This window comes from Sapajus apella, unplaced genomic scaffold, assembly GCF_009761245.1.
Source record: "Sapajus apella isolate SASKATOON/1434 unplaced genomic scaffold, GSC_monkey_1.0 scaffold31, whole genome shotgun sequence".
Lineage (NCBI taxonomy): Eukaryota > Metazoa > Chordata > Mammalia > Primates > Cebidae > Sapajus > Sapajus apella.
In genome coordinates, this window is record NW_022436971.1 from 271,006 (window position 1) to 295,877 (window position 24,872).

A 24,872-nucleotide genomic window follows, 5' to 3' on the forward strand; every position below is an offset into this window, starting at 1 on the left:
GGCTGGAGTGCAGTGATGTGGTCATAGTTCACTGCAGCCTCGATCTCCTGGGCACAAGTGATCCTTCCCACCTCAGCCTCCTGAGTAGCCAGGACTACAGGTATGTACTACCATGCCTGGCTATTTTTGTATTTTTCCTGTAGAGATGAGCTTTTACCATGTTGCCCAGGCTGGTTTTAAACTCTTGGGCTGAAATTACCTGACCACCTCAGCCTTCCAAATCCTGTTGGGATTACCGGAGTGAGTCATCACGCCCCGTGTTCTTCATATAATTTGTATACAAGTACTTCATCAGATATGTGTTTTGAAAATAGTTTCTGTCACTCAGTGGCCTTTTTATTCACTTAATAGTATCTTTTGCAGGGCAGTTAATTTTCATAAAATCCAATCTGTTGATTTTTTTTATTTCAGGGGTTGTGCTTTCCAAACTCTTTCATTTGGTTTTGCTTTGGGCTTAAGATATTAAACAGCTTCTTCTAGTTAACTTTCAGTTTCAACCCCTTTATCTATTTATTTTTGAGATGGAGTCTCGCTCTGTTGCCTAGGCTGGAGTGCAGTGGCACAATCTCAGCTCACTGCAACCCCCAGCTCTTGAGTTTAAAAGGTTCACCTGCCTCAGCCTCCCTGGTAGCTGGTTATAGGCACGGGCCACCACACTCAGCTAATTTTTTTGTATTTTAGTAGAGATGGGGTTTCACGAGGTTGGCCAGGCTGGTCTTGAACTCCCAACCTCAAGTGATCCACCTGCCTTGACCTCCCAAAGTGCTGAGATTACAGGCGTGAGCCACTGTGCCTGGCCAGGTTTCAACCCTTTTAGATTTAAGAAACTTCACTTATATTTGTATACCTAGGACTCTGATCTTCTTTATACTTTGTAGACTGAAGCTGTATTCTGGTTCTTTAAATTGGGTGAAATAAAGGTCCTGAGTTGGGTGATTTGGACCCACTGAAGATTAGCCATGTTTGAACGAATGTGCCTACTGGATTTCTCTGTATGCTCACAGGATGAACTATAGGAAGACAGGGGTGGAGAGTCCTGCGATCACAAGGTCATAAAATTTTATTTGTGCATTAGTGTGGACAAAGATTTTGGCAGTTGAAATGGGAAAAGAGGGTGGATATGAGAGTGATTATGAGGAAGGAAACGGCAGGGTTTGAAGTTAGAGTTAGTGTTTAAGGTAATTATATTGGTTATATCTAGATGGTGTGGTTAAGAAAAGGCAGAGTGCCAGGAGTCCAACTGGAAGGAAGTAGAGAGATGTACTTACGTTCATGGTAGTGGTTGGTCTTCAACATTATATCAGAATGGCAAGGACATCTAATCAGCTGTGGTATTGGAGTAAATATATTCTTATTAGGTATGGAACTGTTAAAAGCATGATTACAAAGATACAGGCATTAGTTTACATAAAGCACTGGCATGGAGTCCCCTTTTACTGGGCCTAGAGAAATGGTTTATAGTAATCTCAGTGTTTATGTATCCCAAATCCATTAATTTGGATTTTATGTAACCTGAATTGTAAGCTTGCTTGAAATGAAACTACATAATGCCTTAATTCCCTAGTAGCTGACTTGTAGACAAGGATTTAAATGCAGGTATTTTGTTTTGGAGGTTGTCCTTGGAAAAGCCAGTAGGGGAGTGGGAAGTGAGATAGGAGAGGGAGGATAGCAAAGATTGCAAATACAAGATTTGTTATCAAGCCAGGTACTGATTTTTTCACAGTGTTCCCACTGAGAAACTCTAGGAGCTAATGTGAAACGTGCATCTTAGAGCTACAGTCCTTCAGGGGAAAGGCAGGTAGAGTATTTGTATAGTGTCTCTTTCAGTAATTGGTTAAGATTGTTTCCAGGAGGTGGTAGATCTACAACCTGTCAGGCCTGCCATGCAGGGAACAAAATGGTCTCAAGGTTAGACAAAGAACCCTCAGGGGCTGTCAGGCCAGTGTACCTGGTAAGGGTTGGGGGATATGCGGGCACTGTTTTGACACCTTCCTTAACATCCTGCCATGCAGTTCCAGGATCTTCAGTTCTTTTCCTTTAAGACATCATTGGAAACATTTATTTCCACCTTAAATGAGCCATTCTAGTAGCATGTTAGGACTGGTTCATGTTAGGACATGTTTGGATGTCCTTTTTGGAACGTTAATTTGTGATTCATGGAAGAGTGGCCCATATCAACAGACGTTTCCTTACCAGTCTTATATTTGACCTCCAAGTTCAGCACTCTCAAGATCCAGCCATGTTCTTCCAGTTCTTGCCAGTACATTCCATCATATCATACTGTGTTGGTGAATCAGTGCTTTCATCTAAAGGAGGATCAGTTCCTCCCTATTCTGACAATGCCTGGTTGTTAGCCTGGAAGCAGTGAGGAAGGTAGGCACATATCCCCAGGAGGGTAGGCATCTTTGGAGGCGTGCATCCCAGCTGAGACCTCATATCTCCAGGAGGGTAGGCATCTTTGGAGGCATGCATTCCAGCTGAGACCTCATATCTCCAGGAGGGTAGGCATCTTTGGAGGCATGCATCCCAGCTGAGACCTCTGCTTAGTTTTTAGACAGGCGAGACCGCCCTCTTGTAGTAAGAGGAAGAAAGCTGCTTCTGGCCTAGAGGGTTCAGGAGAATCTTGTCAGGACTGTGAATTCAATCTCTGTAATTTGCTTACTTTGATAATGGGAACTCGTGTCTAAGCACAGTCTGTCTTCAGGCAAAGAAATGCAGATGCAGGCAACCAGAAACTGGACAGTTAGGCCTTAGAGGAGCATGGGTAATGCAATAAAGGCAGGGTCTGCCACACCTGTTAGGTCAACAGATGATGCCAGTGTTATGGCTACTGTTGAGTAACAGACCTTTCTTAGCATCAGTTGGGTGTGCTGGTCCATTCTAACACTTAGAGAACACTGACTGTGTGATGGGGATTGTTCTAGGCATTTGATGTGAGTCCTTACAATAATCCATGAGGAAGGTACTTGTGATCATCACAGTTTTACAGATGATGAATCTGAGATTCAGAAGGATTAAGTAATTTTTCCAGAGTCCAACTGTTGGAGCTAGTGTTTGAAATTTAGTTCAATTGACTAAAACACTCATTCTTTTGTTATTCCACATTGCTTCCCAATAGATATCCCAATTATATCCATTTGATAAATGATGAACTTGAGATGCAGAGATTGAGTGACAAGGTGAGTTTCAAGGCTAAAGAAAACTATAGTTAGAATTCAGGATGCTAACTCTTCTGCTGTTGAATATCATGTTGAACAGTGGCTAAATTTAATACTGGCTGCTTTATAACATTTAGTATTTTTAAAATTCCATTAAATGGGCTGTCTCAGGGTTTCTCAACGTCAGCACTATTGCTGTTTTGGACTGGATGATGCTTTGTTGTGGAATACTATCCTGTGCATTGTAGAATGTTTAGCAGTGTCCCTGACCTCTGTCTACTAGATGCCAGTAGCACCCTCCCAGTTGTGACAACCAAAACTGACTGTAGATATTACTAACTGTCCCATGGCAGCAAAATTGTCCCTGGTTGAGAACCAGGTCAATCTCTGAAGGTGGTTGTGTTATGACAGAACTCACCTAGAGTAACTCAGAAATTTGTTTTGTGAGCAGGGAGCTATATTGCTTTAAAATGGAAGCAGTACAGTGTGGTGGACAGAACATGAGCTTTGGGATCGGATGGAATTGCTGCATCTCTTGGCCCTGGCACTTACCAGTTTCTGTAGTCTTGATTAAATAATTTGTCTTTTCTGAGCTTTTGTTTCCTCATTTGTAAAATGGGCATTATGTCTCTGTGGTAGGGTTTTGGTGATTAAGCTGGAGGATAATATACATGGAAGAATGAATGAAAAAAAAAAGGAAAAAGAATATTCTGTAGTAGAAGAAAGTGAAGGAAAGATACAGAAGGGAGTTGTCAAGAGAAGGAGCAAGACGTACATTGGGAAGGTCTAAGACGGCTGGTGAACGAACCACATCTGCCCTCTTCCTACACTCCCGTCCCAGGCCACTGAGTCTGGAAGAAATTTCTGAACAGGGCCAGGTATAGTGGCTCATGCCTGTAATTCCAGCACTTTAGGAGGCTGAGGCGGGTGGATCACTTGAGGCCGGGAGTTCGAGACCAGCCTGGCTAACATGGTGAAACCCCATCCCTACTAAAAATACAAAAATTAGCCAAGCATGGTGGCACGTGCCTGTAATCCCAGCTACTTGGGAGGCTGAAGCACGAGAATTGCTTGAACCCAGGAGGTAGAGGTTGCAGCGAGCTGAGATCTCGCCATTGCACTCCAGCGTGGGCGACAGAGTGAGACTCCATCTCCAAAAAGAAAAAAAAAAAGCTTTATTATGTATTTTTGCTTCTATTCACTGTGACTATAATCAGTGTTTTAATAAGCTTTCTAGGCAATTTTTTTCTTTAAATAGACATTTTTTAGAGCAGTTCTGGCTTCACAGCAAAATTGAGTGGAAGAGATTTTCACAGAGATTTTCACATGCACAGCCTCCCCATTGTGATCGTCCCTCTCCAGAGTACTGCATGTGTTACAGTGGCTGAAACTACATTAATACAGCATTATCATTCAAAGTCCATACTTAATATTAGGGTTCACCCTTGATGGTGTACATGCTCTGCATTTGGGCAATGTATAATGATACAATGTCTACCATTATAATAGCATACAGACTAGTTTCATGGCCCTTAAAGTCTTCTGCTTATCCACACCTCCCTCTCCACCATGATGACAACCACTGGTAGTTTTGCCATAATTTTGTCTTTTCCAGAACATCCTATAACTGATACTGTACAGTATATGGTCTTTTCAGATTGGCTACTTTCATTTAGTAGAAAGCATTCCAGGTTCGTTCATGTCTTTTCATGGCTTGATAGCTCATTTCTTAGTGCTGAATAATATTGCATTATTTGGATATACTACAATTTACCCAGTCTCTTTGGTTGCTTCCAAGTTTTGGCAATTATGAAGAAACGTGGTGTAAACATCTGTGAGCAGGTTTTTGTGTGGACATAAGTGTTCACCTCCTTTGGGTAAATACCAAGGAGTGTGATTGCTGGATCATATGGTTAGATTATGTTTAGTTATATAAGAAACCACCAGTCTTCTAAAGTGGCTGTACCATTTTGCATTCCCACCGGCGATGAATGAAAGTTTTTGTTCCATATCCTCGCTGGCATTTGCTGTTGTTAGTTGTAGGGTCCAGCCCTATAGGGTTCTATGAGCCTCTCCCTGCTGATGTGGAGACAAGAAATTGTAGAAATAAAAGACACAAGACATAGAGATAGAGAAAAGAGAGTTTGGGCCCCAGGGTCCACTGCTAACCAAATCGCAGAGACCAGCAGTGGCCCCAATGCCTGGATGCTTCCGCTTCTATTGAATTGCTGAGGGCAGGGTAGGTAGGGCGTGGCCTAGGTGGTTGGAGACTGGGGGCAGGGTAGGTAGGGCATGGCAGTGATAGGGTCAAGTGCATCATGTGTCATGCAGGTAGGGGCTTAGGAAGGGCATAATGCATCAGTACTTTTTCCGTACTTGTCACAAAGACATTAAGATTTATGTTACTTCTGCTGATTAATTCTTACAAGAAAAAAGGAACCAGGTGCAGAAGCAGAACATGGGAGTGGACATGGACCATGACCATTGAAGCACAGCATCACATAGAGACAATTAAGCCCCCGGATGTCTGCAGGGCTACCTGACAGCCATCAGGCCTTACCACAAGAGCTTGGAGAATTGGAGTTTTCTCCTAACTCCTCCAAGGAAGGAGATGTTTCACCTATTTTGGATGTCTCCTTCCCTAGCTGGCTGAACAGCGGGCGCTTTCCCAGCGCTGGCACTGCTGCACAGCCAAGGCGCCCTCCAGCAACCTTTATGGGGGTGTGACAGAAGGCTTAAAGTGTCTTGCCTTAGGGTCATTCATTTCACAATGTCGCCCCAAGTTCACACTGCCTACATGAGAGGCATTAGTAAAAGAATTAAGATCACTTATGAATAACTAATAACTACTATGGTTATATTTCTAGTTACTTTCTTCTTCATTGTTTATATGGAAGTAGGCTGAGGCTTTTGGCTCCTGCTTCGGCACTTATGGGATCTACCCCCTACAGTTAGTGTTCCGGATTTTGGCGATTCTAACAGATGTGGAGTTTTTTTTTTTCTTTGAACATTTTTTTGGATGCTTATTTGCCATTCCGTATATCTCCTTTGGTAAGGGGTCTGTTCAGATTTTATGTGTTGTTTGATTCAGGTTTGTAATAATTGTTTACATGACTTTAGGATACTATCATTTTGTAAGTTTAGATAATTTGTAAAGTATCTTACTTCTTATCACTTTAATGGGAAGGACCCCACTCCTGAGAATGCCAAACAAGGCCCTTCTGGCACCGTTCTTGCTCTTCCCCCTAGATCCCAATTTTTCCATCACATGCCTTGCATGTTACTCCCCAGGAATACTGAATTCGTAATACTTCTATTACAAATCATTATCATTATTTTCTGTTGCAGTTGTGCTTTATTTCAGAAAGTCCAAAGACTCTTTTATTTTATTTTATTTTATTTATTATTATTTTTTTTTGAGACAGAGTTTCACTCATGTTACCCAGGCTGGAGTGCAATGGCGCGATCTCGACGCACTGCAACCTCCGCCTCCTGGGTTCAGGCAATTCTCCTGCCTCAGCCTCCTGAGTAGCTGGGATTACAGGCATGCACCACCATGCCCAGCTAATTTTTTGTATTTTTAGTAGAGACGGGGTTTCACCATGTTGACTAAGATGGTCTCGATCTCTTGACCTCGTGATCCACCCGCCTCGGCCTCCCAAAGTGCTGGGATTACAGGCTTGAGCCACCGCGCCCGGCCGACTCTTTTATTTAAAAAAAATTAAAATTTTTTTTTTTTTTTGGGACAGAGTCTTGCCCTGTCAGCCAGGCTGGATTACAGTGGTGCAATCACAGCTCACTGCAGCCTCCAGCTCCTGGGCTCAGGTGATCCTACTGCCTCAGCCTCCTAAGTAGCTAGGACCACAGGCCCATGTCACCATGCTTGGCTAATTAAAAGATTTTTTTTTTTTTTTGGTAGAGATGGGGGCTTGCCATGTTGCCCAGGATGGTCTTGAACCCCTGGGCTCAAGTGATCTCCCACCTTGGCATCCCAAAGTGCTGGGATTACATGTGCGAGCCACTGTACTTGGCCTAAAGAGCCAGTCTTAATCAGAATATTTATTGTAAAATGTTAAGAAATATATTTATATTTAAAAATTTTATTTATAATATATTACAAGTAAACTTTTTATAACCAGGGCAACTTGCTTTAATGGATATGTAATTTGTAGTTGTCGTACAATTTGTGATTCCAATGTATTTGAGAATGACTTACAACAGTTAAATCTACAAGAGTTTAATCATATTTGAAAACGATTTACACAGTTTAATCTACTTAGGGAAATTATTGGGCATATGCTCTATAGATATTTTTTCTTAATAGAGTAAGGCAAACTGCAACTGAAATTGTCACAAATTTTATATCAGTGGGGTTCATGTAAGAGGCCATTTGTGTTCCAGTTTTTTCTTATTTTTTATTTTTTAATTGTTTTTGAGATGAAGTCTCTCTGTTGCCCAGGCTGGATTGCAGTGGCGTGATCTTGGCTCACGGCAACATCCGCCTTCCAAATTCAAGGGATTCTTTTGCCTCAGCCTCGCAAGTAGCTGGATTTACAAGTGTGTACCCCCATGCCCAGCTAATTTTTGTGTTTTTAGTAGAGACAAGGTTTCACCATGTTGGCCAGGCTGGTCTTGAACTCACCTCAAGTGATCCACCCACTTTGGCCTCCCAAAGTGCTGGGATTAGAGGCGTGAGCCACCACACCTGGCCTGTTCTAGCTTTTTAGACATAGAGGTTTAGAAATATGTATCTACAGGCAATAATTATTTAACAAGTTTAATGAAAGAGTTGGGATTCCATTCTGCCATTTCGTAGTTGTGTGCCCTTGAACAAGTTAGTATTCCTTTAGGCATACTAAAAGAATAGTGTCTATAGTATTTAGAGATTAGACATCTGCTTCCTAATCTACATAGTGGAGATAATAATAATTCCATCACATAGGGTTTTTGTGAGAATTAAATGAGATAATGCATATAAAGAGATTGGCACGTGACTGGGATAGCCTGTCTGTTAATGTAAACTACTGTCACCATGTAATAGAAAATTCGTATTTAGGAGCTTTTTTAGTTAGGGGATTATATTAGTCCATTTACATACTGCTGATAAAGACATACTCAAGACTGGAAAGAAAAAAAAGTTAGATTGGACTTACAGTGCTACATGACTTGGGGAGGCCTTAGAGGTGAAAGACACTTCTTACATGGTGGCGGCAAGAGAAAATGAGGAAGAAGCAAAAGTGGAAACCCCTGATAAACCTATCAGATCTCATGAAACTTATTAACTATCACGAGTATAGCATGGGAATGACCAGCCCTCATGATTCAGTTACCCTCTCGGTCCCTCCTACAACACATGGGAATTCTGGGAGATACAATTCAAGTTGAGATTTGGATGGGGACACAGCCAAACCATATTAGGGACGAAGACCTTATTTCTTTAATATAAAATTGAATATTTTATTTATATATATATTTATGTATAAACTATTCTTATGTCCTTTATTACAGCCTTTCATTACATTTATTTTCTAAATTATATTTAGTAACATGTTTATCTATATGAAACAGTAGAGATATGGGAAATTATCTCAACTAATCCAGGAATCTGCAGAGAAAATAACTGAAGTTAAAAATAAGACAGCTTATATTTTTAGCACAGTAAGCAATTGTATGAGCTCATATAAGTATTGATTAATATTTTAGAAGCCATCAAATAAAAGGACAGTGGTTTATCTTTGTCTGAATCAGGCTTCCTGTTTATTTCTATTGATACCGTCTTAAAATGTGTATTTGCAACTTGGTTTTCTGTACCTCTTCACAATAGAGTGATTAGCACTTGATTGAATTGTCAAATTATACAGTGGTTTATTGTATCTTTCTTTGTCTCTAGGATGATTGAGGAAAGTGGGAACAAGCGGAAGACCATGGCAGAGAAGAGGCAGCTCTTCATAGAAATGCGTGAGTCTTGAGTCCTTGTTCAGATGTGCGGGAATGTTTGTGGTTTTTTTTTTTTTTGATCAAGTCATAGCTTTTAATCAATTACAAGTTTTATGTTATAAGCTTCAAGAGGGAAGAATGAGAGTTAAAGAATCAAGGAATTGAAGGACCCCAAGCCAAAGCATGTATTTTAATAGAATTGACTTGCTTTCTTAGGCAAGGCCATAAATAACAGGGCAGAAATGTTACCTAGAATATCTGTGATTTTGTACCATGCCAGTCAATTTAGATCTCTTGCTGTAACTCCATTGTTACCATGAGCTTGCAGATGGTGATTAGTGATTAATACATTATATTAGTTACCTTCTACTACATACCAGTTCTGAGATAGAAGGGGACTAAGTGTTAGGGTGACACCTGGAGCTATTGGAAAAATTAAAAAGAATGTGTATTTTGATATATTTTTAACTTTAAATATTCTGTTAAAAATTAGATTCTTGTATACAGTTCAAACAAAGAGAAGAAGATGGCTGAGAGAAGTGGGGTGGTTCACAATCCTTGCAGGACTGTTTTGCTCTGTGACTGTTTGTCTATGTGACCATGACCATGTGACCTTGACCAACTCAAGGTCGCATTTGCTGAACCTCAAATTCCTTTGCCATGAAATAGGGGTTATTGGTCTGGACCAGTGATCGTGAAACCTTTAAAAGTACTGTACTTTTTTTTTCTCAGTGACATCTTACAAGGACCCTCAACATATGAGTATTATAAAATTGCTAGTGCTTGGCTGAAGCAGGAGAGAGGAGGAAGAGCCAGCCTGGGATAGCCCCCTGGGTCCTAGCAGAATTCTAGAATTCTGTATATCACAGTATGAAAATCAGTGGATAAAAATCTCAGAAGGCCCAACTCTCAACATACTTGACATCTTTAGGGTCTTGGTAATGGTAGGCAGAGTTTGACTCAGCTAAGTCGTGTGTTGTCCTGTCAGTCATAGGCTGGATAACTATTTGTTAGAGGTGGTAAAGAAGAAATTTTGGCATTGGATAGGCAGCTTGACTGGGTGATCATTAAGAACTTTTGTAGTTCCAAATTTCTAATTGCTAGCAATCCAAGCTAGATACCTTAGAGTCATTTCCCTTCACCTCACCTTCTACCTCCAAAGAAATCAAGAAGGCATCTGAGTTTTACCAGGTTCATGAGTCTGAATCTGTTCGTCACACCGCAGTGGCTTTGAATCCAGCTTTGCAGTTAGACTGCTTTGTTTGGACCTTGGCTGCCTCACTTCCTGGCTGAATAACCTTAGGCAAGTTAACAATCTCTCTGGGCCTCTGTTTCCTCATCCATAAAGCAGGGATGGCACTGACTTCATAGAATTGTGAAGATTAAATGAAATAATGTGAATAAAGCACTTGGTACAATGCCTGACACAGAATAGGACATACTTGTTATGGATGGCCGTGTTTATCACTAATGTTTTCTTTAATCATTGGTACTTTTCTGAGCAAAAGCAATAATTTCCTGATCCCTTTTTCTAGTCTTGACCCTCTCAAGTCTGCTATCTATGATCAGCTACCAGATTGAACAATATAAATCTGTGCTACTTGTTTTTTTTTGAGATGGGGTCTCGCTCAGTTGACCAGGCTGGAGTGCAGTGGCACCATCTCGGCTCACTGCAACTTCTGCCTCCCAGGTTCAAGTGATTCTCCTGCCTCAGCCTCCTGAGTAGCTGGGGTTACAGGCACTGCCACAATGCCTGTCTAATTTTTGTATTTTAGTAGAGACACAGTTTCACCATGTGGGCCAAGATAGTCTCAAACTCCTGACCTCAAGTGATCTGCCCGTCTTGGCCTCCCAAAGTGCTGGGATTATAGGCATGAGCCACTGCGCCCAGCCTAAATGTGTGCTACTTCTTTGCTTACATTCCTTTACTTGCTTCTTATCACTTTAATGGGAAGGACCCCACTCCTGAGAATGCCAAACAAGGCCCTTCTGGCACCTTTTTTGCGCTTCCCCCTAGTTCCCAATTTTTTCATCACATACCTTGCATGTTACTTCCCAGGAATACTGAATTGGCTTTCCTGAAGACGGTGTGGCTGCATGCCTTGTGCCTTTGCACAATATGGTTGTCTCTACCATCTGGCACACTGCTTCTGCCTAGCCTTCAAATCTCAGCATAGGGGTCATCTTTTCCCTTCAACTTCGAGGCACTATTCTGGGTGCTAGGGCTGCAGGGGAGAACAGAACACAGTCCCTGGCCTCACTCATGAAACTTCTATTTTAGTAAAAGGAAGCAGACAAAATGGGAAACCAAATACACAAACATAGTAATTCCTGATATTCCTGATACACTGAAGAGGCTGTGGTGCCTTAAATAAATACACATGAGTGTGCAGGCATGACGGGGTAGAGATCTGAAGTAGTCCTGCCAAGAACTGGGTTTACTTCTTTGTAAATGTTACTACTCTTACACAAAACCTCATAGGAATTGTCATCCTCTATAACAAACCTAAGGATAACAGTCAGTCGGGGAGACATTGGTGAGTATGGCTTCTTGGGTCTCCCCTGCTTCTTCACAGGCAGAATTGCATAGTATGCTCTGCTGGTAGACCCACCCCCTAATTTCCAGCAACGTCAACAGAAACTCCAGTATAACTACTTTCTGTGGATGCCAGAATCACCTTTTTCCAGCCATTATTCAGTTGTATCATTTAGTATGTTGATTTTAGTGTATCAATTTTGAATCTAGGATGATTGAGGAAAGTGGGAACAAGCGGAAGACCGTGGCAGAGAAGAGGCAGCTGTTCATAGTACTCTTTCTCAGCTCTTATTAGTCTTAATATAGATGTCTACTTAGGTAGGTAACCATACCATTGTTTTTCTTCTTTTCTTTTTCTTTGAGACCATGTCTTGCTCTGTCATTCAGGCTGGAGTGCAGTGGCGTGATGACAGGTCACTGCAGGCTCAACCTCCAGGGCTCAGTTGATCTCCCCCTTCAGACTTCTGGGTATCTGGGACTACACGCATGTGCCATCAGACCTGGCTAATTTTCTTGTTTTTCATAGAGATGGGTTCACACTAGGGTGCCCAGGTTGGCTCAAGTGATCCTCCCACCTCGACCTCCCAAAGCGCTGGGATTACAGATATGAGCTACCGTGCCTGGCCAGTAACTATACCATTTTTAAAGAAAGACAGTCTTGACTCTTCCTTTTATAATTGTAATCCTTATGCCTTTTTCTTGACCTAGTGTACCGGTTAGGGCCACAGACATTATATTGAAAAGTAGGAAGGACAGCAGGCATCCTTGTCTTGTTTTCGATTTTCATAGGAATGTTTCTGATATTTCACTGTTGAGAATGATGGTTGCTGCAGGTTAACCTGATAAAGGTGAAAGAACTAATATGTCCTAATTTGCCAGAAATCATTATCATTATTTTCTTTTCCTTTTTTTTGAGATGGAGTCTCAAAAAAAAGTCTGTTGCCCAGGCTTGAGTGCAGTGGCACGATCTTGGCTCACTGCAACCTCTACCTCTTAGGTTCAAGCGATTCTTCCCCCTCAGCCTTCTGAGTAACTGGGATTGAAGGCTTGTGCCATCATGCCTGGCTAATTGTGTGTTTTTAGTAGAGACAGGGTTTCTCCATGTTGATCAAGCTAGTCTCGAACCCCTGACCTCATAATCCACCCGCCTCAGCCTCCCAAAGTGCTGGGATTACAGGCGTGAGCCACCGTGCCCGGCTATTTTCTTAAGTCATGAATGAATATTGAATTTTATCAATGTTTTCTGCTTCCCTTGAGATGAATGAATTTCTTCTTTACTCTGTTAATACAGTGCTGGGGCCAGCCATCTTTTTCTTAAAGAGCCAGAAAGTAAATATTTTAGGATTTGCAGGCCGTGTGATGAGTTCTTTGTCTAGCTACTCAACTCTGCCATTGTAGCATAAAAGAAGCCATACTGATTTAATAATCTAAATAGTTTGTTTATTTTTAACTTTAATTTTCAGAATATTTCCTTTTGGAGCTCTTTTAAAAAAAATAATTGTAACTTTTAGATTCAGGGAGTACCTGTGTAAGTTTGTTACATAGTTTGCATTTTTCAACCCTGTGTTACCTTCACTATTATGACTTTATATAATATCCTTAAGCCTTTATGTTTTTAGGCAGTATTTTTACATTTTGTTATGAACAGTGATGAAATTAGTTTGTTCTTTCTTTGCTTAATATTTTCTCTTTTAGACCCTAAGCAACATGAGAATCAGATTCACATCTGTTTATTATGGTGGTGCCTCCATAAATATTTATTAAAAGAAGAATGAAATATATTACATAGAAATAAGTTGGTAGTTTAGGATTCTTACATGATATAAAGTCACTTAAGAAAAATGAAAGGTAACAGATGAGAAGAGTAATCCTCAACTCTGGTGCTAATGTGAAAGCTCTCCAGTTGATTCTACAAGGTACTTGATACCAGGCCTCCATGCTCAGAGATTCTGATTTTATTTTGTCTTTTCTAAAGTTTGTCAATTTTATTGGCAAAGGACCGACTTTTGGCTTTTTTGGTCCTCTTTATGTATCTTTGTTCTCTGCCTCATTCGTGCTGCTTATTTTCCTCTTCATATTTAGGCAATTCTGCTATTTTTCTAACTTCTTATGTTGGGTTACTAAGGCCATTTGTTTTCTTATGTAACCAGGCCTTTTTTTTTCTTATGTAAGCATTTAAGAATAAACTTTCCCGTTATTTTTTTTTTCATCCCAAGTGTTCTTATAATTACTATTTTTTATGATCTGTTCTCTATTTTCTCTAATTTTTTATTATTAATTACTTAGAACTATCTTTTTTTTGATTGGTTTGTTGGTTGGTTGATTGACTGATTGATAGAGACAGGGTATTGCTATGTTGCCCAGGCTGGTCTTGAACTCCAGGGCTCAAGTGATCCTTCCATCTTGGTCTCCCAAAGTGCTGGGATTACAGGCATGGGGCACTGTACCCAGCTGGAGTATCTTTTAAAATTTGAAAGTAAATGTTTTAGTTAAAAAAACCTGTATAGCTTAATTGGGTTTTGGATCAGGAAATGAGGGAAGATCTAGAATTTTTGAATTTGTTGATAATTTATGTTTTGTGTTTTTCCAGATATTCCATGAGTACTTGAAAATGTGTATGATTTCTGCATTATTTAGATCAAGCTTGTTGCATATTGCATCAAAATCTTTTTTGTCCTTGGTGATTTGATTGCTTGATCTTAATCACTGAGAGATGTTAAATATTTCAGCTTTGATCAAGATTATTCTATTTTTTCTTGTACTTCTGTTAGCTTTTGAAACTTTAATTCTTAGATGCATGTACTTTAAAATGTTATGTCTACCTAGGAAAGTGAATCTTTTGTCATTATATAGTTACCCTTTTTATCTAGTAATGCTTCTGATGCTTTGAAATCTATTTTGTAGCATATTGATATAGCTAATGCTGGCTTTCTTTCAGTTAGCATACTTAGTACAGTGTATATCTTTTAATTCTTTTACTTTAAAAATTTCTGAATTCTTAGGTTTTTGTCTCTTGTAAGTAGCATAAGCTAGAATATATTTAAAAAAAAAAACAGTATGACAATCTTTGCCTTGTCACTGAAGAGTTTATTCTGTCTAGCCTTTTTAGTGAATAGTCATATATTTCATATTTTCTGTTGATGAAAAGTGTCAAATTCTGTAAAATATTCGAAGAGATTCATTCTAAGCTAAATATGAGTGACCGTGGTTCATAACACAGCCCTCAGGAGGTCCTGAGAACATGTGCCCAGGGTGGTTGGGGTGCAGCTTGGTTTTATACATTTTAAGGAGGCATGAGACTAAAATCAAATACACTTGAGAAACACGTTGGTTTGGTTCAGAAAGGCAGAACAACTTGAAGGGGTGAGGGGGGGCCTTCCAGCTTGTAGGTAGATTGAAAAGTTTTCTGGTTGGCTACTGGTTGAGTCTACCCAAAGACCTGGGATTGACGGAAAGGAAAGTCTGGGTTGCAGTAAGAGATCGTGGAGAACCAAAGTTTTATCATACAGATAAAGCCTCCAGGTAGCAGGATTCCGAGAGGACAGGTTGTAACATGTTTCGTATTAAACTTAAGGTCTGTGTTGACAGTAATGCCAGAGGGGTAGAGTGAGGCATGTTTGACCCCAGCTTCCTATCATGGCCTGAAACAGTCTCTCAGGTTAAATGTTAAAAGAGCCCTGGCTGAGGAGGAAGTCCATTCAGATGGTTGGGGGGCCTTAGAGTTTTATTTTTGGTTTATGTTTCCATCATATTTTGTGCTTCAATTTTGTCCTTTCTTTGATGTGTTCCTTCTTTCTTTCCCTTTCTTAGAAGAGCTGAGCTTGCTTGCTTCGTTCCATCCCATTGCTTCCCTCTACTTGGTTGTGAGTTGTGTATTTTTCTGTTCTTTACTCTAGAAATATTAACATTAACTAACATATAGCTTATCAATATTTGTAACTTTGTTCAAATATTATGAGAATATTGGAATATTTTAGGGTACCTCCTTTATGAAATTTATACCGTTTTTAGTATTATCTTCTTTAAGGGCTGGGCGCAGTGGCTCATACCTATAATTCCAGCACTTTGGGAGGCTGAGGCAAGTGGATTGCTTGAGCCTAGGAGTTTGAGACCAGCCCGGGCAACGTGGCAAAACCCTGTCTCTAGAAAAAAACAAAAATTGGCCAGGTGTGGTGGCTTATTCCTGTAGTCCCAGCTGCTTGGGAGGCTGAGAGTTGGGAGGATTGCTTGAGCCTGGGAAGTCAATGTTACAGTGAGCCGAGATTATGAAACTGCACTCTAGTGTCTAGGTGAGTGAGACCCTGTTAAAAAAAAAAAAAGATATATTTTTTAACTCCACAGATTAGACTTTGTTATTATTTTGTATAATTTAATCCATTTAGCTATTACTTTCTTTTTTTTTTTTTTTTTTTAAGATGGAGTCTTGCTCTGTCGCCCAGGGTGGCATGCAGTGGCTCAATCTCGGCTCACTGCAACCTGCGCCTGCACCACCACTTTATATTTGTCTACTAGAAATACAAAGATTAGCTTTTGTATTTCTACAAAGCTAATCTTTGTATTTCTAGTAGAGATGGGGTTTTGCTATGTTGACCAGTCTGTTCTCAAACTCCTAACTTCAAGTGATCTGCCTGCCTCAGCCTCTCAAAGTGCTGGGACTATAGGCGTGAACCACCGCACCCGACCATTTAGTTATTCTTTTCTTTGCTTGCTATTATTCTTATTTGTGTTAAATTCAGATAAATGTAAATTTGAATCAAGGTGGAGAAAGGTTTGTGTCCCCAGCATTTCCCTTTGTGGGATGCGTTCTCTTTTTTCCCTAATTCACCCACTGAGAGAGTCATCCTTCAGTGTTCAGTGGTCTTGGCTGTATTTATGTCTTCCTCTCTGATGGGACCTCTGGCCTCATCTCTGTTTCCCAGGTTTTAATTCTCATTGCAAAGAAAAAGATTAAGTCCTTTACGTTACTTATTTGGACTAACAATCCCTTGAAAAACTTCTTATTTTTATTTTTTTAATTTTTTATGCAGAATCTTGATCTGTCACCCAGGCTGGAATGCAGTGGCACGATCTCAGCTCACTGCATCCTCTGTCTCCAAGGTTTAAGTGATTCTCCTGTCTCAGCCTCCCAAGTAGCTGGGATTACAGGCACATACCACCATGCCTGGCTAATTTTTGTATTTTTACAAAATAGAGATGGGGTTTTGCCTTATTGGTCAGGTTGGTCTCAAACTCCTGACCTCAGGTGATTCACCTGCCTTGGCCTCCCAAAGTGCTGGGATTATAGGCATGAGCCACTGTGCCAGGCCAAACATTTTTTAAATTATAAATGCTTGTGAAAAATTTCAGACAATTCAGCATTTTATTATGCTTGCATCTTCTAGCTCTATAATCTCTTCTTCCTTCATCCTCTTTTCCTCCTCATCCCTCTTCTTCCCATTTGCCTTGCTTTTTATTTTTATTTTCCCCCATTTATTTATTTTATTGCATTTTAGGTTTTGGGGTACATGTGAAGAACATGCAAAATTGTTGCATAGGTACACACGTGGCAGTGTGATTTGCTGCCTTCCTCCCCATCACCTATATCTGGCATCTCTCCCCTTGCTATCTCTCCCCAGCTCCCCACCCCGCTCCGTCCCTCCCCTATTTCCCCCCAACTGACCCCAGTGTGTAGTGCTCCCCTCCCTGTGTCCATGTGTTCTCATTGTTCAGTACTCGCCTACGAGTGAGAATATGCGGTGTTTGATCTTCTGCTCTTCTGCCTTGCTTTTTAAACAAAACACATTTACTTCCTTGTATCTTCCATGGATTTGTTACAGGAAAGGGGTCCTGGTCCAGACCCCAAGAGAGGGTTCTTGGATCTTGCGTAAGAAAGAATTCTGGGCGCGCCCATAGAGTAAAGTGAAAGCAAGTTTATTAAGAAAGTAGAGGAAGAAAAGAATGGCTACTCTGTAAACAGTGTAGCCCCGGGGGCTGCTGGATGCCCACTTTTATGGTTATTTCTTGATGATATGCTAAACAAGAGGTGGATTATTCATGCCTCCCCTTTTTAGACCATACAGGATAACTTCCTGATGTCGCCATGGCATTTGTAAACTGTCATGGTGCTGGTGGGAGTGTAGCAGTGAGGACAACCAGAGGTCACACTCTTGTCGCCATCTTGGTTTTGGTGGGTTTTAGCTGGCTTCTTTACTGCAACCTGTTTTATCAGCAAGGTCTTTAGGACCTGTATCTTGGGCTGACCTCCTATCTCATCCTGTGATTTAGAGTGACTTAATCATCTGAGAATTCAGCCCAGTGGGTCTCAGCTTCATTTTACCTTGCCCCTAGATAAGATGGAGTTGTTTTGGTTCAAATGCCTCTGACAGATTGGCCGAGCACCTCCCTCAAATCCTGTGGCTTCCTGGAACACAGTGCAGAGCACTCTGCCCTACCTGAAGAATACTAAAAGCGTGGGCTTGTTGTACACAGAATACTGAAAGGAGGTGGCTTCCCCACTACTTTGCTCATCCTCCTCTATCAGTTTTTCTTTGCTAATGTCCAGAATTGTATCTATAGTTTGTCTAACCTTTTGATTTTGTATATTTTTAGGAGAAAGTAGAGCACAGTGTTTCACACTAGCAACACAACTTCCCCAATTTTAACATATTTATTCATTGAATAACCATTTCAGGTGCCAGTTTTATTGTGTTCTAGTTAGCATTTAACAGTGAACAGAAACAACAAGTGGCCTTTGCCTTCATCCTGTAACTTCGTTTCCTGGAAATAGTGCAGTAGGAGGCACATGGGGGAAGCACTGGGGTTCAGGGGGCATCTGGGAGAAGTGACACCCAGGATGAGTTGGTCTGAGGAAGTGAAGGAAAGGCTGGGGCGGCAGCACTTGTGAAGACCCCAAGATGAGAGGGCTGGGTGCAATTGGGTGTTTCCTTGCAGTCCAGACTGATTGCAGTTGGGTGTGAGGTGAATTTGAGGAGTGTGCATGAGCCATACCTGTTAGTTGAGCTGGGTAGTACTGTGTTTCTTGAATGCAATTTGATTGTAAAACTCTTTTGGGGCCAGCGTGGGGGCTCACACCTGTAATCCCAGCACTTTGGGAGACCGAGGCAGGCAGATTGCTTGAGGTCAGGAGTTTGAGACCAGCCTGACCAACATGGTGATGAAGCAGGAGTGGCCACAAGAAACAGACCTCTGGAACACCGAACAGGGAAGGAAGGGGTGATTTATTCGGCTGGGAACAAGGTGGCATAGTTGCCTAACAGCCAAGCTTGTCTAACAAAGAAAACCTCTGCCTTTATATAGGCTTACAACTCTAGATATTACTGTAAAAGGGTCTTGGGTTTACAGTTTCAGAAAGTACATGTAAGGGGGTAATCAATGAAGTAAGTATAGGGATTTGAGCAAGATTGAATGGGAACAATAGAGGGCACTTCTTCCACTTAAGATCGCCTGAGATCTTAAGGGTGGGGGTTTTAATCTTTAACCTCCAGGCCACTGACCCTATGCCTGCTACGTTTCAACTTTTACTTCCTCCTTTTTTGAGACAAGTGACAGTAAACAGGGGTTTCTTTCCTCAGTGAAACCCTGTCTCCACTAAAAATATATAATTAGCCAGGCATGGTGTCACACCCCTGTAGTCCCTGCTGCTTGGGAGGCTGAGATGGGAGAGTCGCGTTTGTAAGCTGAAAAAAGTGTAGCGCCCTCACTGCTACACTCCCACCAGCGCCATGACAGTTTACAAAACCTGGAAGGTGGAGGTTGTAGTGAGCCGAGATCACGCTGCTGCACTCCAGTCTGGGGGACAGAATGAGACTCCGTCTCAAAACCAACACCAAAAAAAACCCCAAAAAACTCTATTGGGCACTTGTTAAAAGTGAAGATTCTAGGCCAGGCATGGTGGCTCATGCCTATAATCATAGCACTTTGGAAGGGCAAGGCAGGCAAATCCATTGAGCTCAGGAGTTCAAGACCAGGCTGGGCAACTTAGCAAAACCCCATCTCTGTAAAAAATACAAAAATTAGCTGGGTGTGGTGGCACACACCTGTGGTCCCAGCTACTCGGGAGGCTGAGGTGGATCACCTGAGCCCAAAGGGTCAAGGCTGCAGTGAGCCAAGATCGCACCACTGCACTCCAGCCTGGGCAACAGTATGAGACTGTGTCTTAAAAAAAAACAGTGAGACCCTGTCTTAAAAAAAAAAAGGATTCCAGGGGTTCTCACAGGAGATTTTGTTTCAGGAAGTAGCTCTGGAGTGGGACCTGGAATTTGATGCATTTAGCATAGTGCCAGGCAATGCTTATGATCAGATGATGCTAATTAACCCTTAGAATCACATGATCTTCACTATGATTGCAGTTAGCAAATTTTGCTTCATATCCTGCCTTCTCCTATCAACACACACACACACACACACACACACACACACACACACGTAGGTGCACAGGCACGACAAATTGGCTGTCACTTATCTCACTTTTATTATTTATATCTTCTTGCTTATAAAAAGACTTTGAAGTTGATCTGGTGTCTACATTTGTCATTTTCCTAAAGCTCTTCTCTTGTCTGGAAATAAAAGGAGGTGTTTGCAGTGCACTAAAATCTCATCTGAGGTTGCGTGTTTCTTTAACATTTTAACAGAATAGAACTGTATCCTTTTTCATGAAAGCATAATTACACGAAATATAGGAAGCTGTCAGTGGGAATCAGCTGTGAGCCAATATCTCAATAAGAAATATTTTAGAAGTAGCTGCAGAGTTTTGCAAGGAGTAGTTGCCAGACATGGTGGCTCATGCCTGTAATTCCAGCTACTCAGGAGGCCGAAGTGGGAGGATCACTTCAGCTCAGGAGTTTGAGACTAGCCTGGGCAAAAAATAAAATAAAATGAAATAAAATAAAATAGTGAAGGCTTATCCTTTGAGGCAGTGGGTGAGGACTTTACTTTCCTTCTAAGAAACCAGCAAAGATGATTGCTCCAGAATAAGGCAGACATATGGGAGGTTTTAGACTCTTAGTAGAATGTTGGCACAATATGATTTTAGTAAGATTCTAAGGCTGTTGTTTGTATCTAACTCTTTGTGACTGCTATTAGATCTCTAAAATTCTGTTGTGGCACAGCTCCCTAGAGTGTCTGAATTGTGTGCCATCCCACTAATGTCTGTACCTTTTTTCCACTGGGCTTTAGGGTGATGCAAGTTCATAAGGGACAGTGGCAAAGGAAAGCAGAGTGACACTTGATTCTTAACTGTTCCTGAAACTTCGGTGTAGAGATCTCTGGCAAACTTGGCTGGAGGACATGGAGTTTATCATTTTCCAAAAGTATTACAGTTAGCTTTGTACTTTTGTGATATTTGCTGTATTTCATCTTTTGCGGTATGCGAATCTGTCACTGCACTGGAGAAAGAGTCTGAAGAAAGGCAGTTATACCAGGTGCACTGACTTTTTCCTGTAGTTACTTTTCCATGAGCAAACATGGCCTAATAATTGCCTTGCAGTCTAATCAGTCATTACTAACCTTTCTGTTCATCTGTTGGGAAGGAGCTTTCCTTTCCTAGCTGTTCCCATTTGTTTTCTTAGTATTTCCCATAAAAATATTTCACAAAAATAAATATCTAGATGTTAAAATTACTTATGGTGATATAATGACGGGTTATTTATTAAATGCCCTTGAATCTTTGCCACCCATTCTTTGTTTAAATCATCAGTTTAGTTTTTTACTAATATTTAATGTTTCCAATTTAGGCTGAGATAGTGATTTATTAAGAAGCTAAGTAAGTAAAAGAAAACAGAACTGAATAAATTTAACAAAAGAAGTGTAAAACTTATATGCTATTATAAAATGTTGTTGAAAGAAATTAAGGAAGACCCAAATAAATGAAAGACATTCTATGTTGATGGGTTGGAGGACTTATTATTTATAAGAAGGCAGTATTGGCTGGGCACGGTGGCTCATGCCTGTGATCCCAGCACTTTGGGAGGCTGAGGCGGGTGGATCACAAGGTCAGAGATCGAGACCATCCTGGCCAACATGGTGAAACACTGTCTCTAAAAAAAAAAAAAAAAAAAAAAAGAAAGAAGGCAGTATTCCTTAAATTAACCTACAGATTCAATGCAATCCTCATACATAAACATCTCAAGTGGATTTTTTTGTAGAAATGGATGGACGGGTCCTAAAATTCATATGGAAATTCAAATGATCCAGAATAGCCAAAAGAATCTTGAAAATTAAGAACAAACTTGGAGGCTCACACTTTCTGATTTCAGAACTTACTACAAAGCTACAATAATCCAGATTGTATGCTACTGGCATAAGGATGGACACACAATCAATGAGAGAGAATTGAAAATCTGGAATTAAACCCATGTAACTGTGGTCAGTTGATTTTTTGACAAGGGTGGCAGAACCATTCACTGAGGGAAGAACAGTCTTTTGAACAAATGAACTGGATATTCACATGCAGGAGAGTGAATTTGGACCCCTACCTCACACCATGTTATAAATTAACTCAAAATGGATCATAGACCTAAATATAAGATTTAAAACTGTATAACTCTTAGAAGAAAACACAGGTATACATCTCGACCTTGAATTAGGCAAAGTCATCTTGGACCTGACACCAAAAGCACAAATGACAAAAGAAAAAAAAATAGGCCAGGAGTGGTGGCTCATGCCTATAATTCCAGCACTTTGGGAGGCTGAGGCGGGCAGATCATCTGAGTTCAGGAGTTTGAGACCAGCCTGCCAACATGGTGAAACCTCATCTCTACTGAAAGTACAAAAATTAGCCAGGTGGGGTGGCGGGAGCCTGTAATCCCAGCTACTCAGGAGGCTGAGGTAGGAGAATTGCTTGAATCTAGGAGGTAGAAGTTGCAGTGAGCCAAGATTACACCTGTACTCCAGCCTGGGCCACAAGAGTGAGACTCTGTCTCAAAACAACAACAACAAAAAATAGATAAATGGGACTTTATCAAAATGATAAACTTTTATACTTCAACAGAGGCCACTAAAATCAAGAAGCCACTACCCACAGAATGGGAGAAAATATTTGCTAATCATGTATCTCGCAAGTGACTAGTATCTAAAGTATGTGAATAACATTTACAACTCAGTGATAAAAAGACAACTCAATTAAAATATGCTCAGGGCTTGGTGCAGTGGTGCAAGCCAGTAATCCTAGCACTTTGGGAGGTCGAGGCAGGAGGATTGTTTAAGCCCAGGAGTTTGAGGCCACCCTGGGCAACATAGCGAGACCCTGTCTCTATTAGGCCGGGCGCGGTGGCTCACGCCTGTAATCCCAGCACTTTGGGAGGCCGAGACGGGTGGATCACGAGGTCAAGAGATCGAGACCATCCTGGTCAACAAGGTGAAACCCCGTCTCTACTAAAAATACAAAAATTCAGCTGGGCATGGTGGCGTGTGCCTGTAATCCCAGCTACTCAGGAGGCTGAGGCAGGAGAATTGCCTGAACCCAGGAGGCGGAGGTTGCGGTGAGCCGAGATCGCGCCATTGCACTCTAGGCTGGGCAACAAGAGCGAAACTCCGTCTCAAAAAAAAAAAAAAAAAATTAAAAATTAGCCAGGCGTGGTAGGTAAAGTGACTGTTAAGGGTAAGAGGTTTCTTTTTGGGATGATGAAAATGTTGTAAATCGATTGTGGTGATGATTGCACAATTGTGTGTGTAGTAAACACCATTTAGTCGCATGCTTTAAATGGGTGAATTGTATGGAATGTGAATTATATTACAAATATATTTACATAATATAAAAATACATACTATATGTAATATATTTATATATAATTTATATAATATAAAAATATATATATTTTATGTATATACATATATTTTAGAGATAGGGTCTTGCTCTTTCCCCTTGTTGAGTCAAAAGCTGCTGCCAGATTTTATAAAGGCAGGATAGGTGAAATAAATCTCACATTGGGGCCAACCCTATCTAAAGCGACCTTAAAATTCAAGTAGACTTCATTTGCAGCAAATTTTAAAATGAGAACAAAATGTGATTTATAAACTCATGTACAATTTTAGGCTTTGGTCTAGTTACTCTGGCTTACTCTTCAAATAGTCATTTATTTTGTTTATGCATTTTTTGGGTCTAGACTCAGAACAGCATTCAGTGCTGATGTCTTGACTTTGCTTCATGATGCCTGAGATCTCAGCAGAAGACTCAAAGGCTCAGAGCTTGAATGATTTGAAGGCTTGCTTACCTGCGCATTTGGCAACCGGTGCTGCTTTGGTTGGTGGACTCAGTTCTTCTGCCTATGAGCCTCTCACTGTGGCCTCTCCACATCAGTCTGGGCTTCCTCATGGTATAGCATCTGGGTTCCCAGGGCAGGCATCCCGGAAGAGCAAGAGGGGAGCAAGCTGTGCCGTCTTCTACCATCTGTCTCCAGAAGTCCTACACTGTACTTCTGCTGCGTTCTGGGCAGCGAGGCAGTCACAGTGTCCTGGTCAGATTCCCATGGAAGGAAAGAATCTCTAGATCTTGATGGAGAGGGACAACATACGAGAAGCACATAAAATACTGCTCTGGAAACACTGTTGTGGACACTTTTTTAGGAAAATACAGGCTGCCACAGACCTGGAAGGGGACCTTATAGGCAGCTGGTAGGCTCTCCCATTTCCCAGATGAGGACACTTATGTGCAGAGGCATGCGGCATGGTCACAGTTGCATTCTGTGGTTTGTCAGGCTGGGACAGGCATGCAGCTTTTCTGACTCTAGGCTTGGGTCTTTCCCACGATGCCACCCTGCTGCCCTTTCCTAATCATGTAGTTCACTCACCCATGTCATAAGTGTTCCTACCTTTGGAGTTTTCTCTGATGAACAGACAGGATATCAGGAGCAAGACTAGCAGAGTCCCGGCACGTATTGGGCATGCACGTGTTTCCTATCCTTTTCTCCCTCTGTTTTTTTTAATTGACCCTCCATTTCAAAACAGAAGTCCTAGCTGACTTGTATACTGTGGAACACAGTAGAATGGAGCCACTTCCTAGCGTTTGGAAACTAAATGGTAAATCTAGTTGAGCATTTCTGTTTGCCTTTTTTCAGGTGCTCAGAATTTTGATGTCATACGACTATCAACTTACAGAACAGCCTGCAAATTACGATTTGTACAAAAACGATGCAACCGTGAGTCATTTCTACTCATTTCTGTGATAGCTGGATAGTTTTCAATATTGTAAAAGACTTTAACATGTTCTGGTCATATTGTAATGTTAACTGAACTATTTTTGTCTT

At 41.1% G+C, this 24,872-nt stretch overlaps 1 protein-coding gene across 26 annotated transcripts in view; it reads left to right on the top strand.

The window, feature by feature from the left end:
- The window catches only part of DTNB (dystrobrevin beta), a 302,922-nt gene that overhangs the window by 28,984 nt on the left and 249,066 nt on the right, over positions 1–24,872 (top strand). For 19 of the 26 annotated variants that reach the window (XM_032293926.1, XM_032293912.1, XM_032293921.1 and 16 more), the window contains exons 2-3: positions 9,047–9,116; positions 24,684–24,764. In XM_032293926.1, the coding sequence (XP_032149817.1) occupies positions 9,050–9,116; positions 24,684–24,764 (148 nt within the window). In that variant the 5' untranslated portion in view covers positions 9,047–9,049. Of the gene's footprint in view, positions 1–2,369; positions 2,374–9,046; positions 9,117–10,992; positions 11,903–17,447; positions 17,455–24,683; positions 24,765–24,872 lie in introns of those variants that run through there. The other 7 variants (XM_032293916.1, XM_032293915.1, XM_032293913.1 and 4 more) reach the window with 3 other exon arrangements.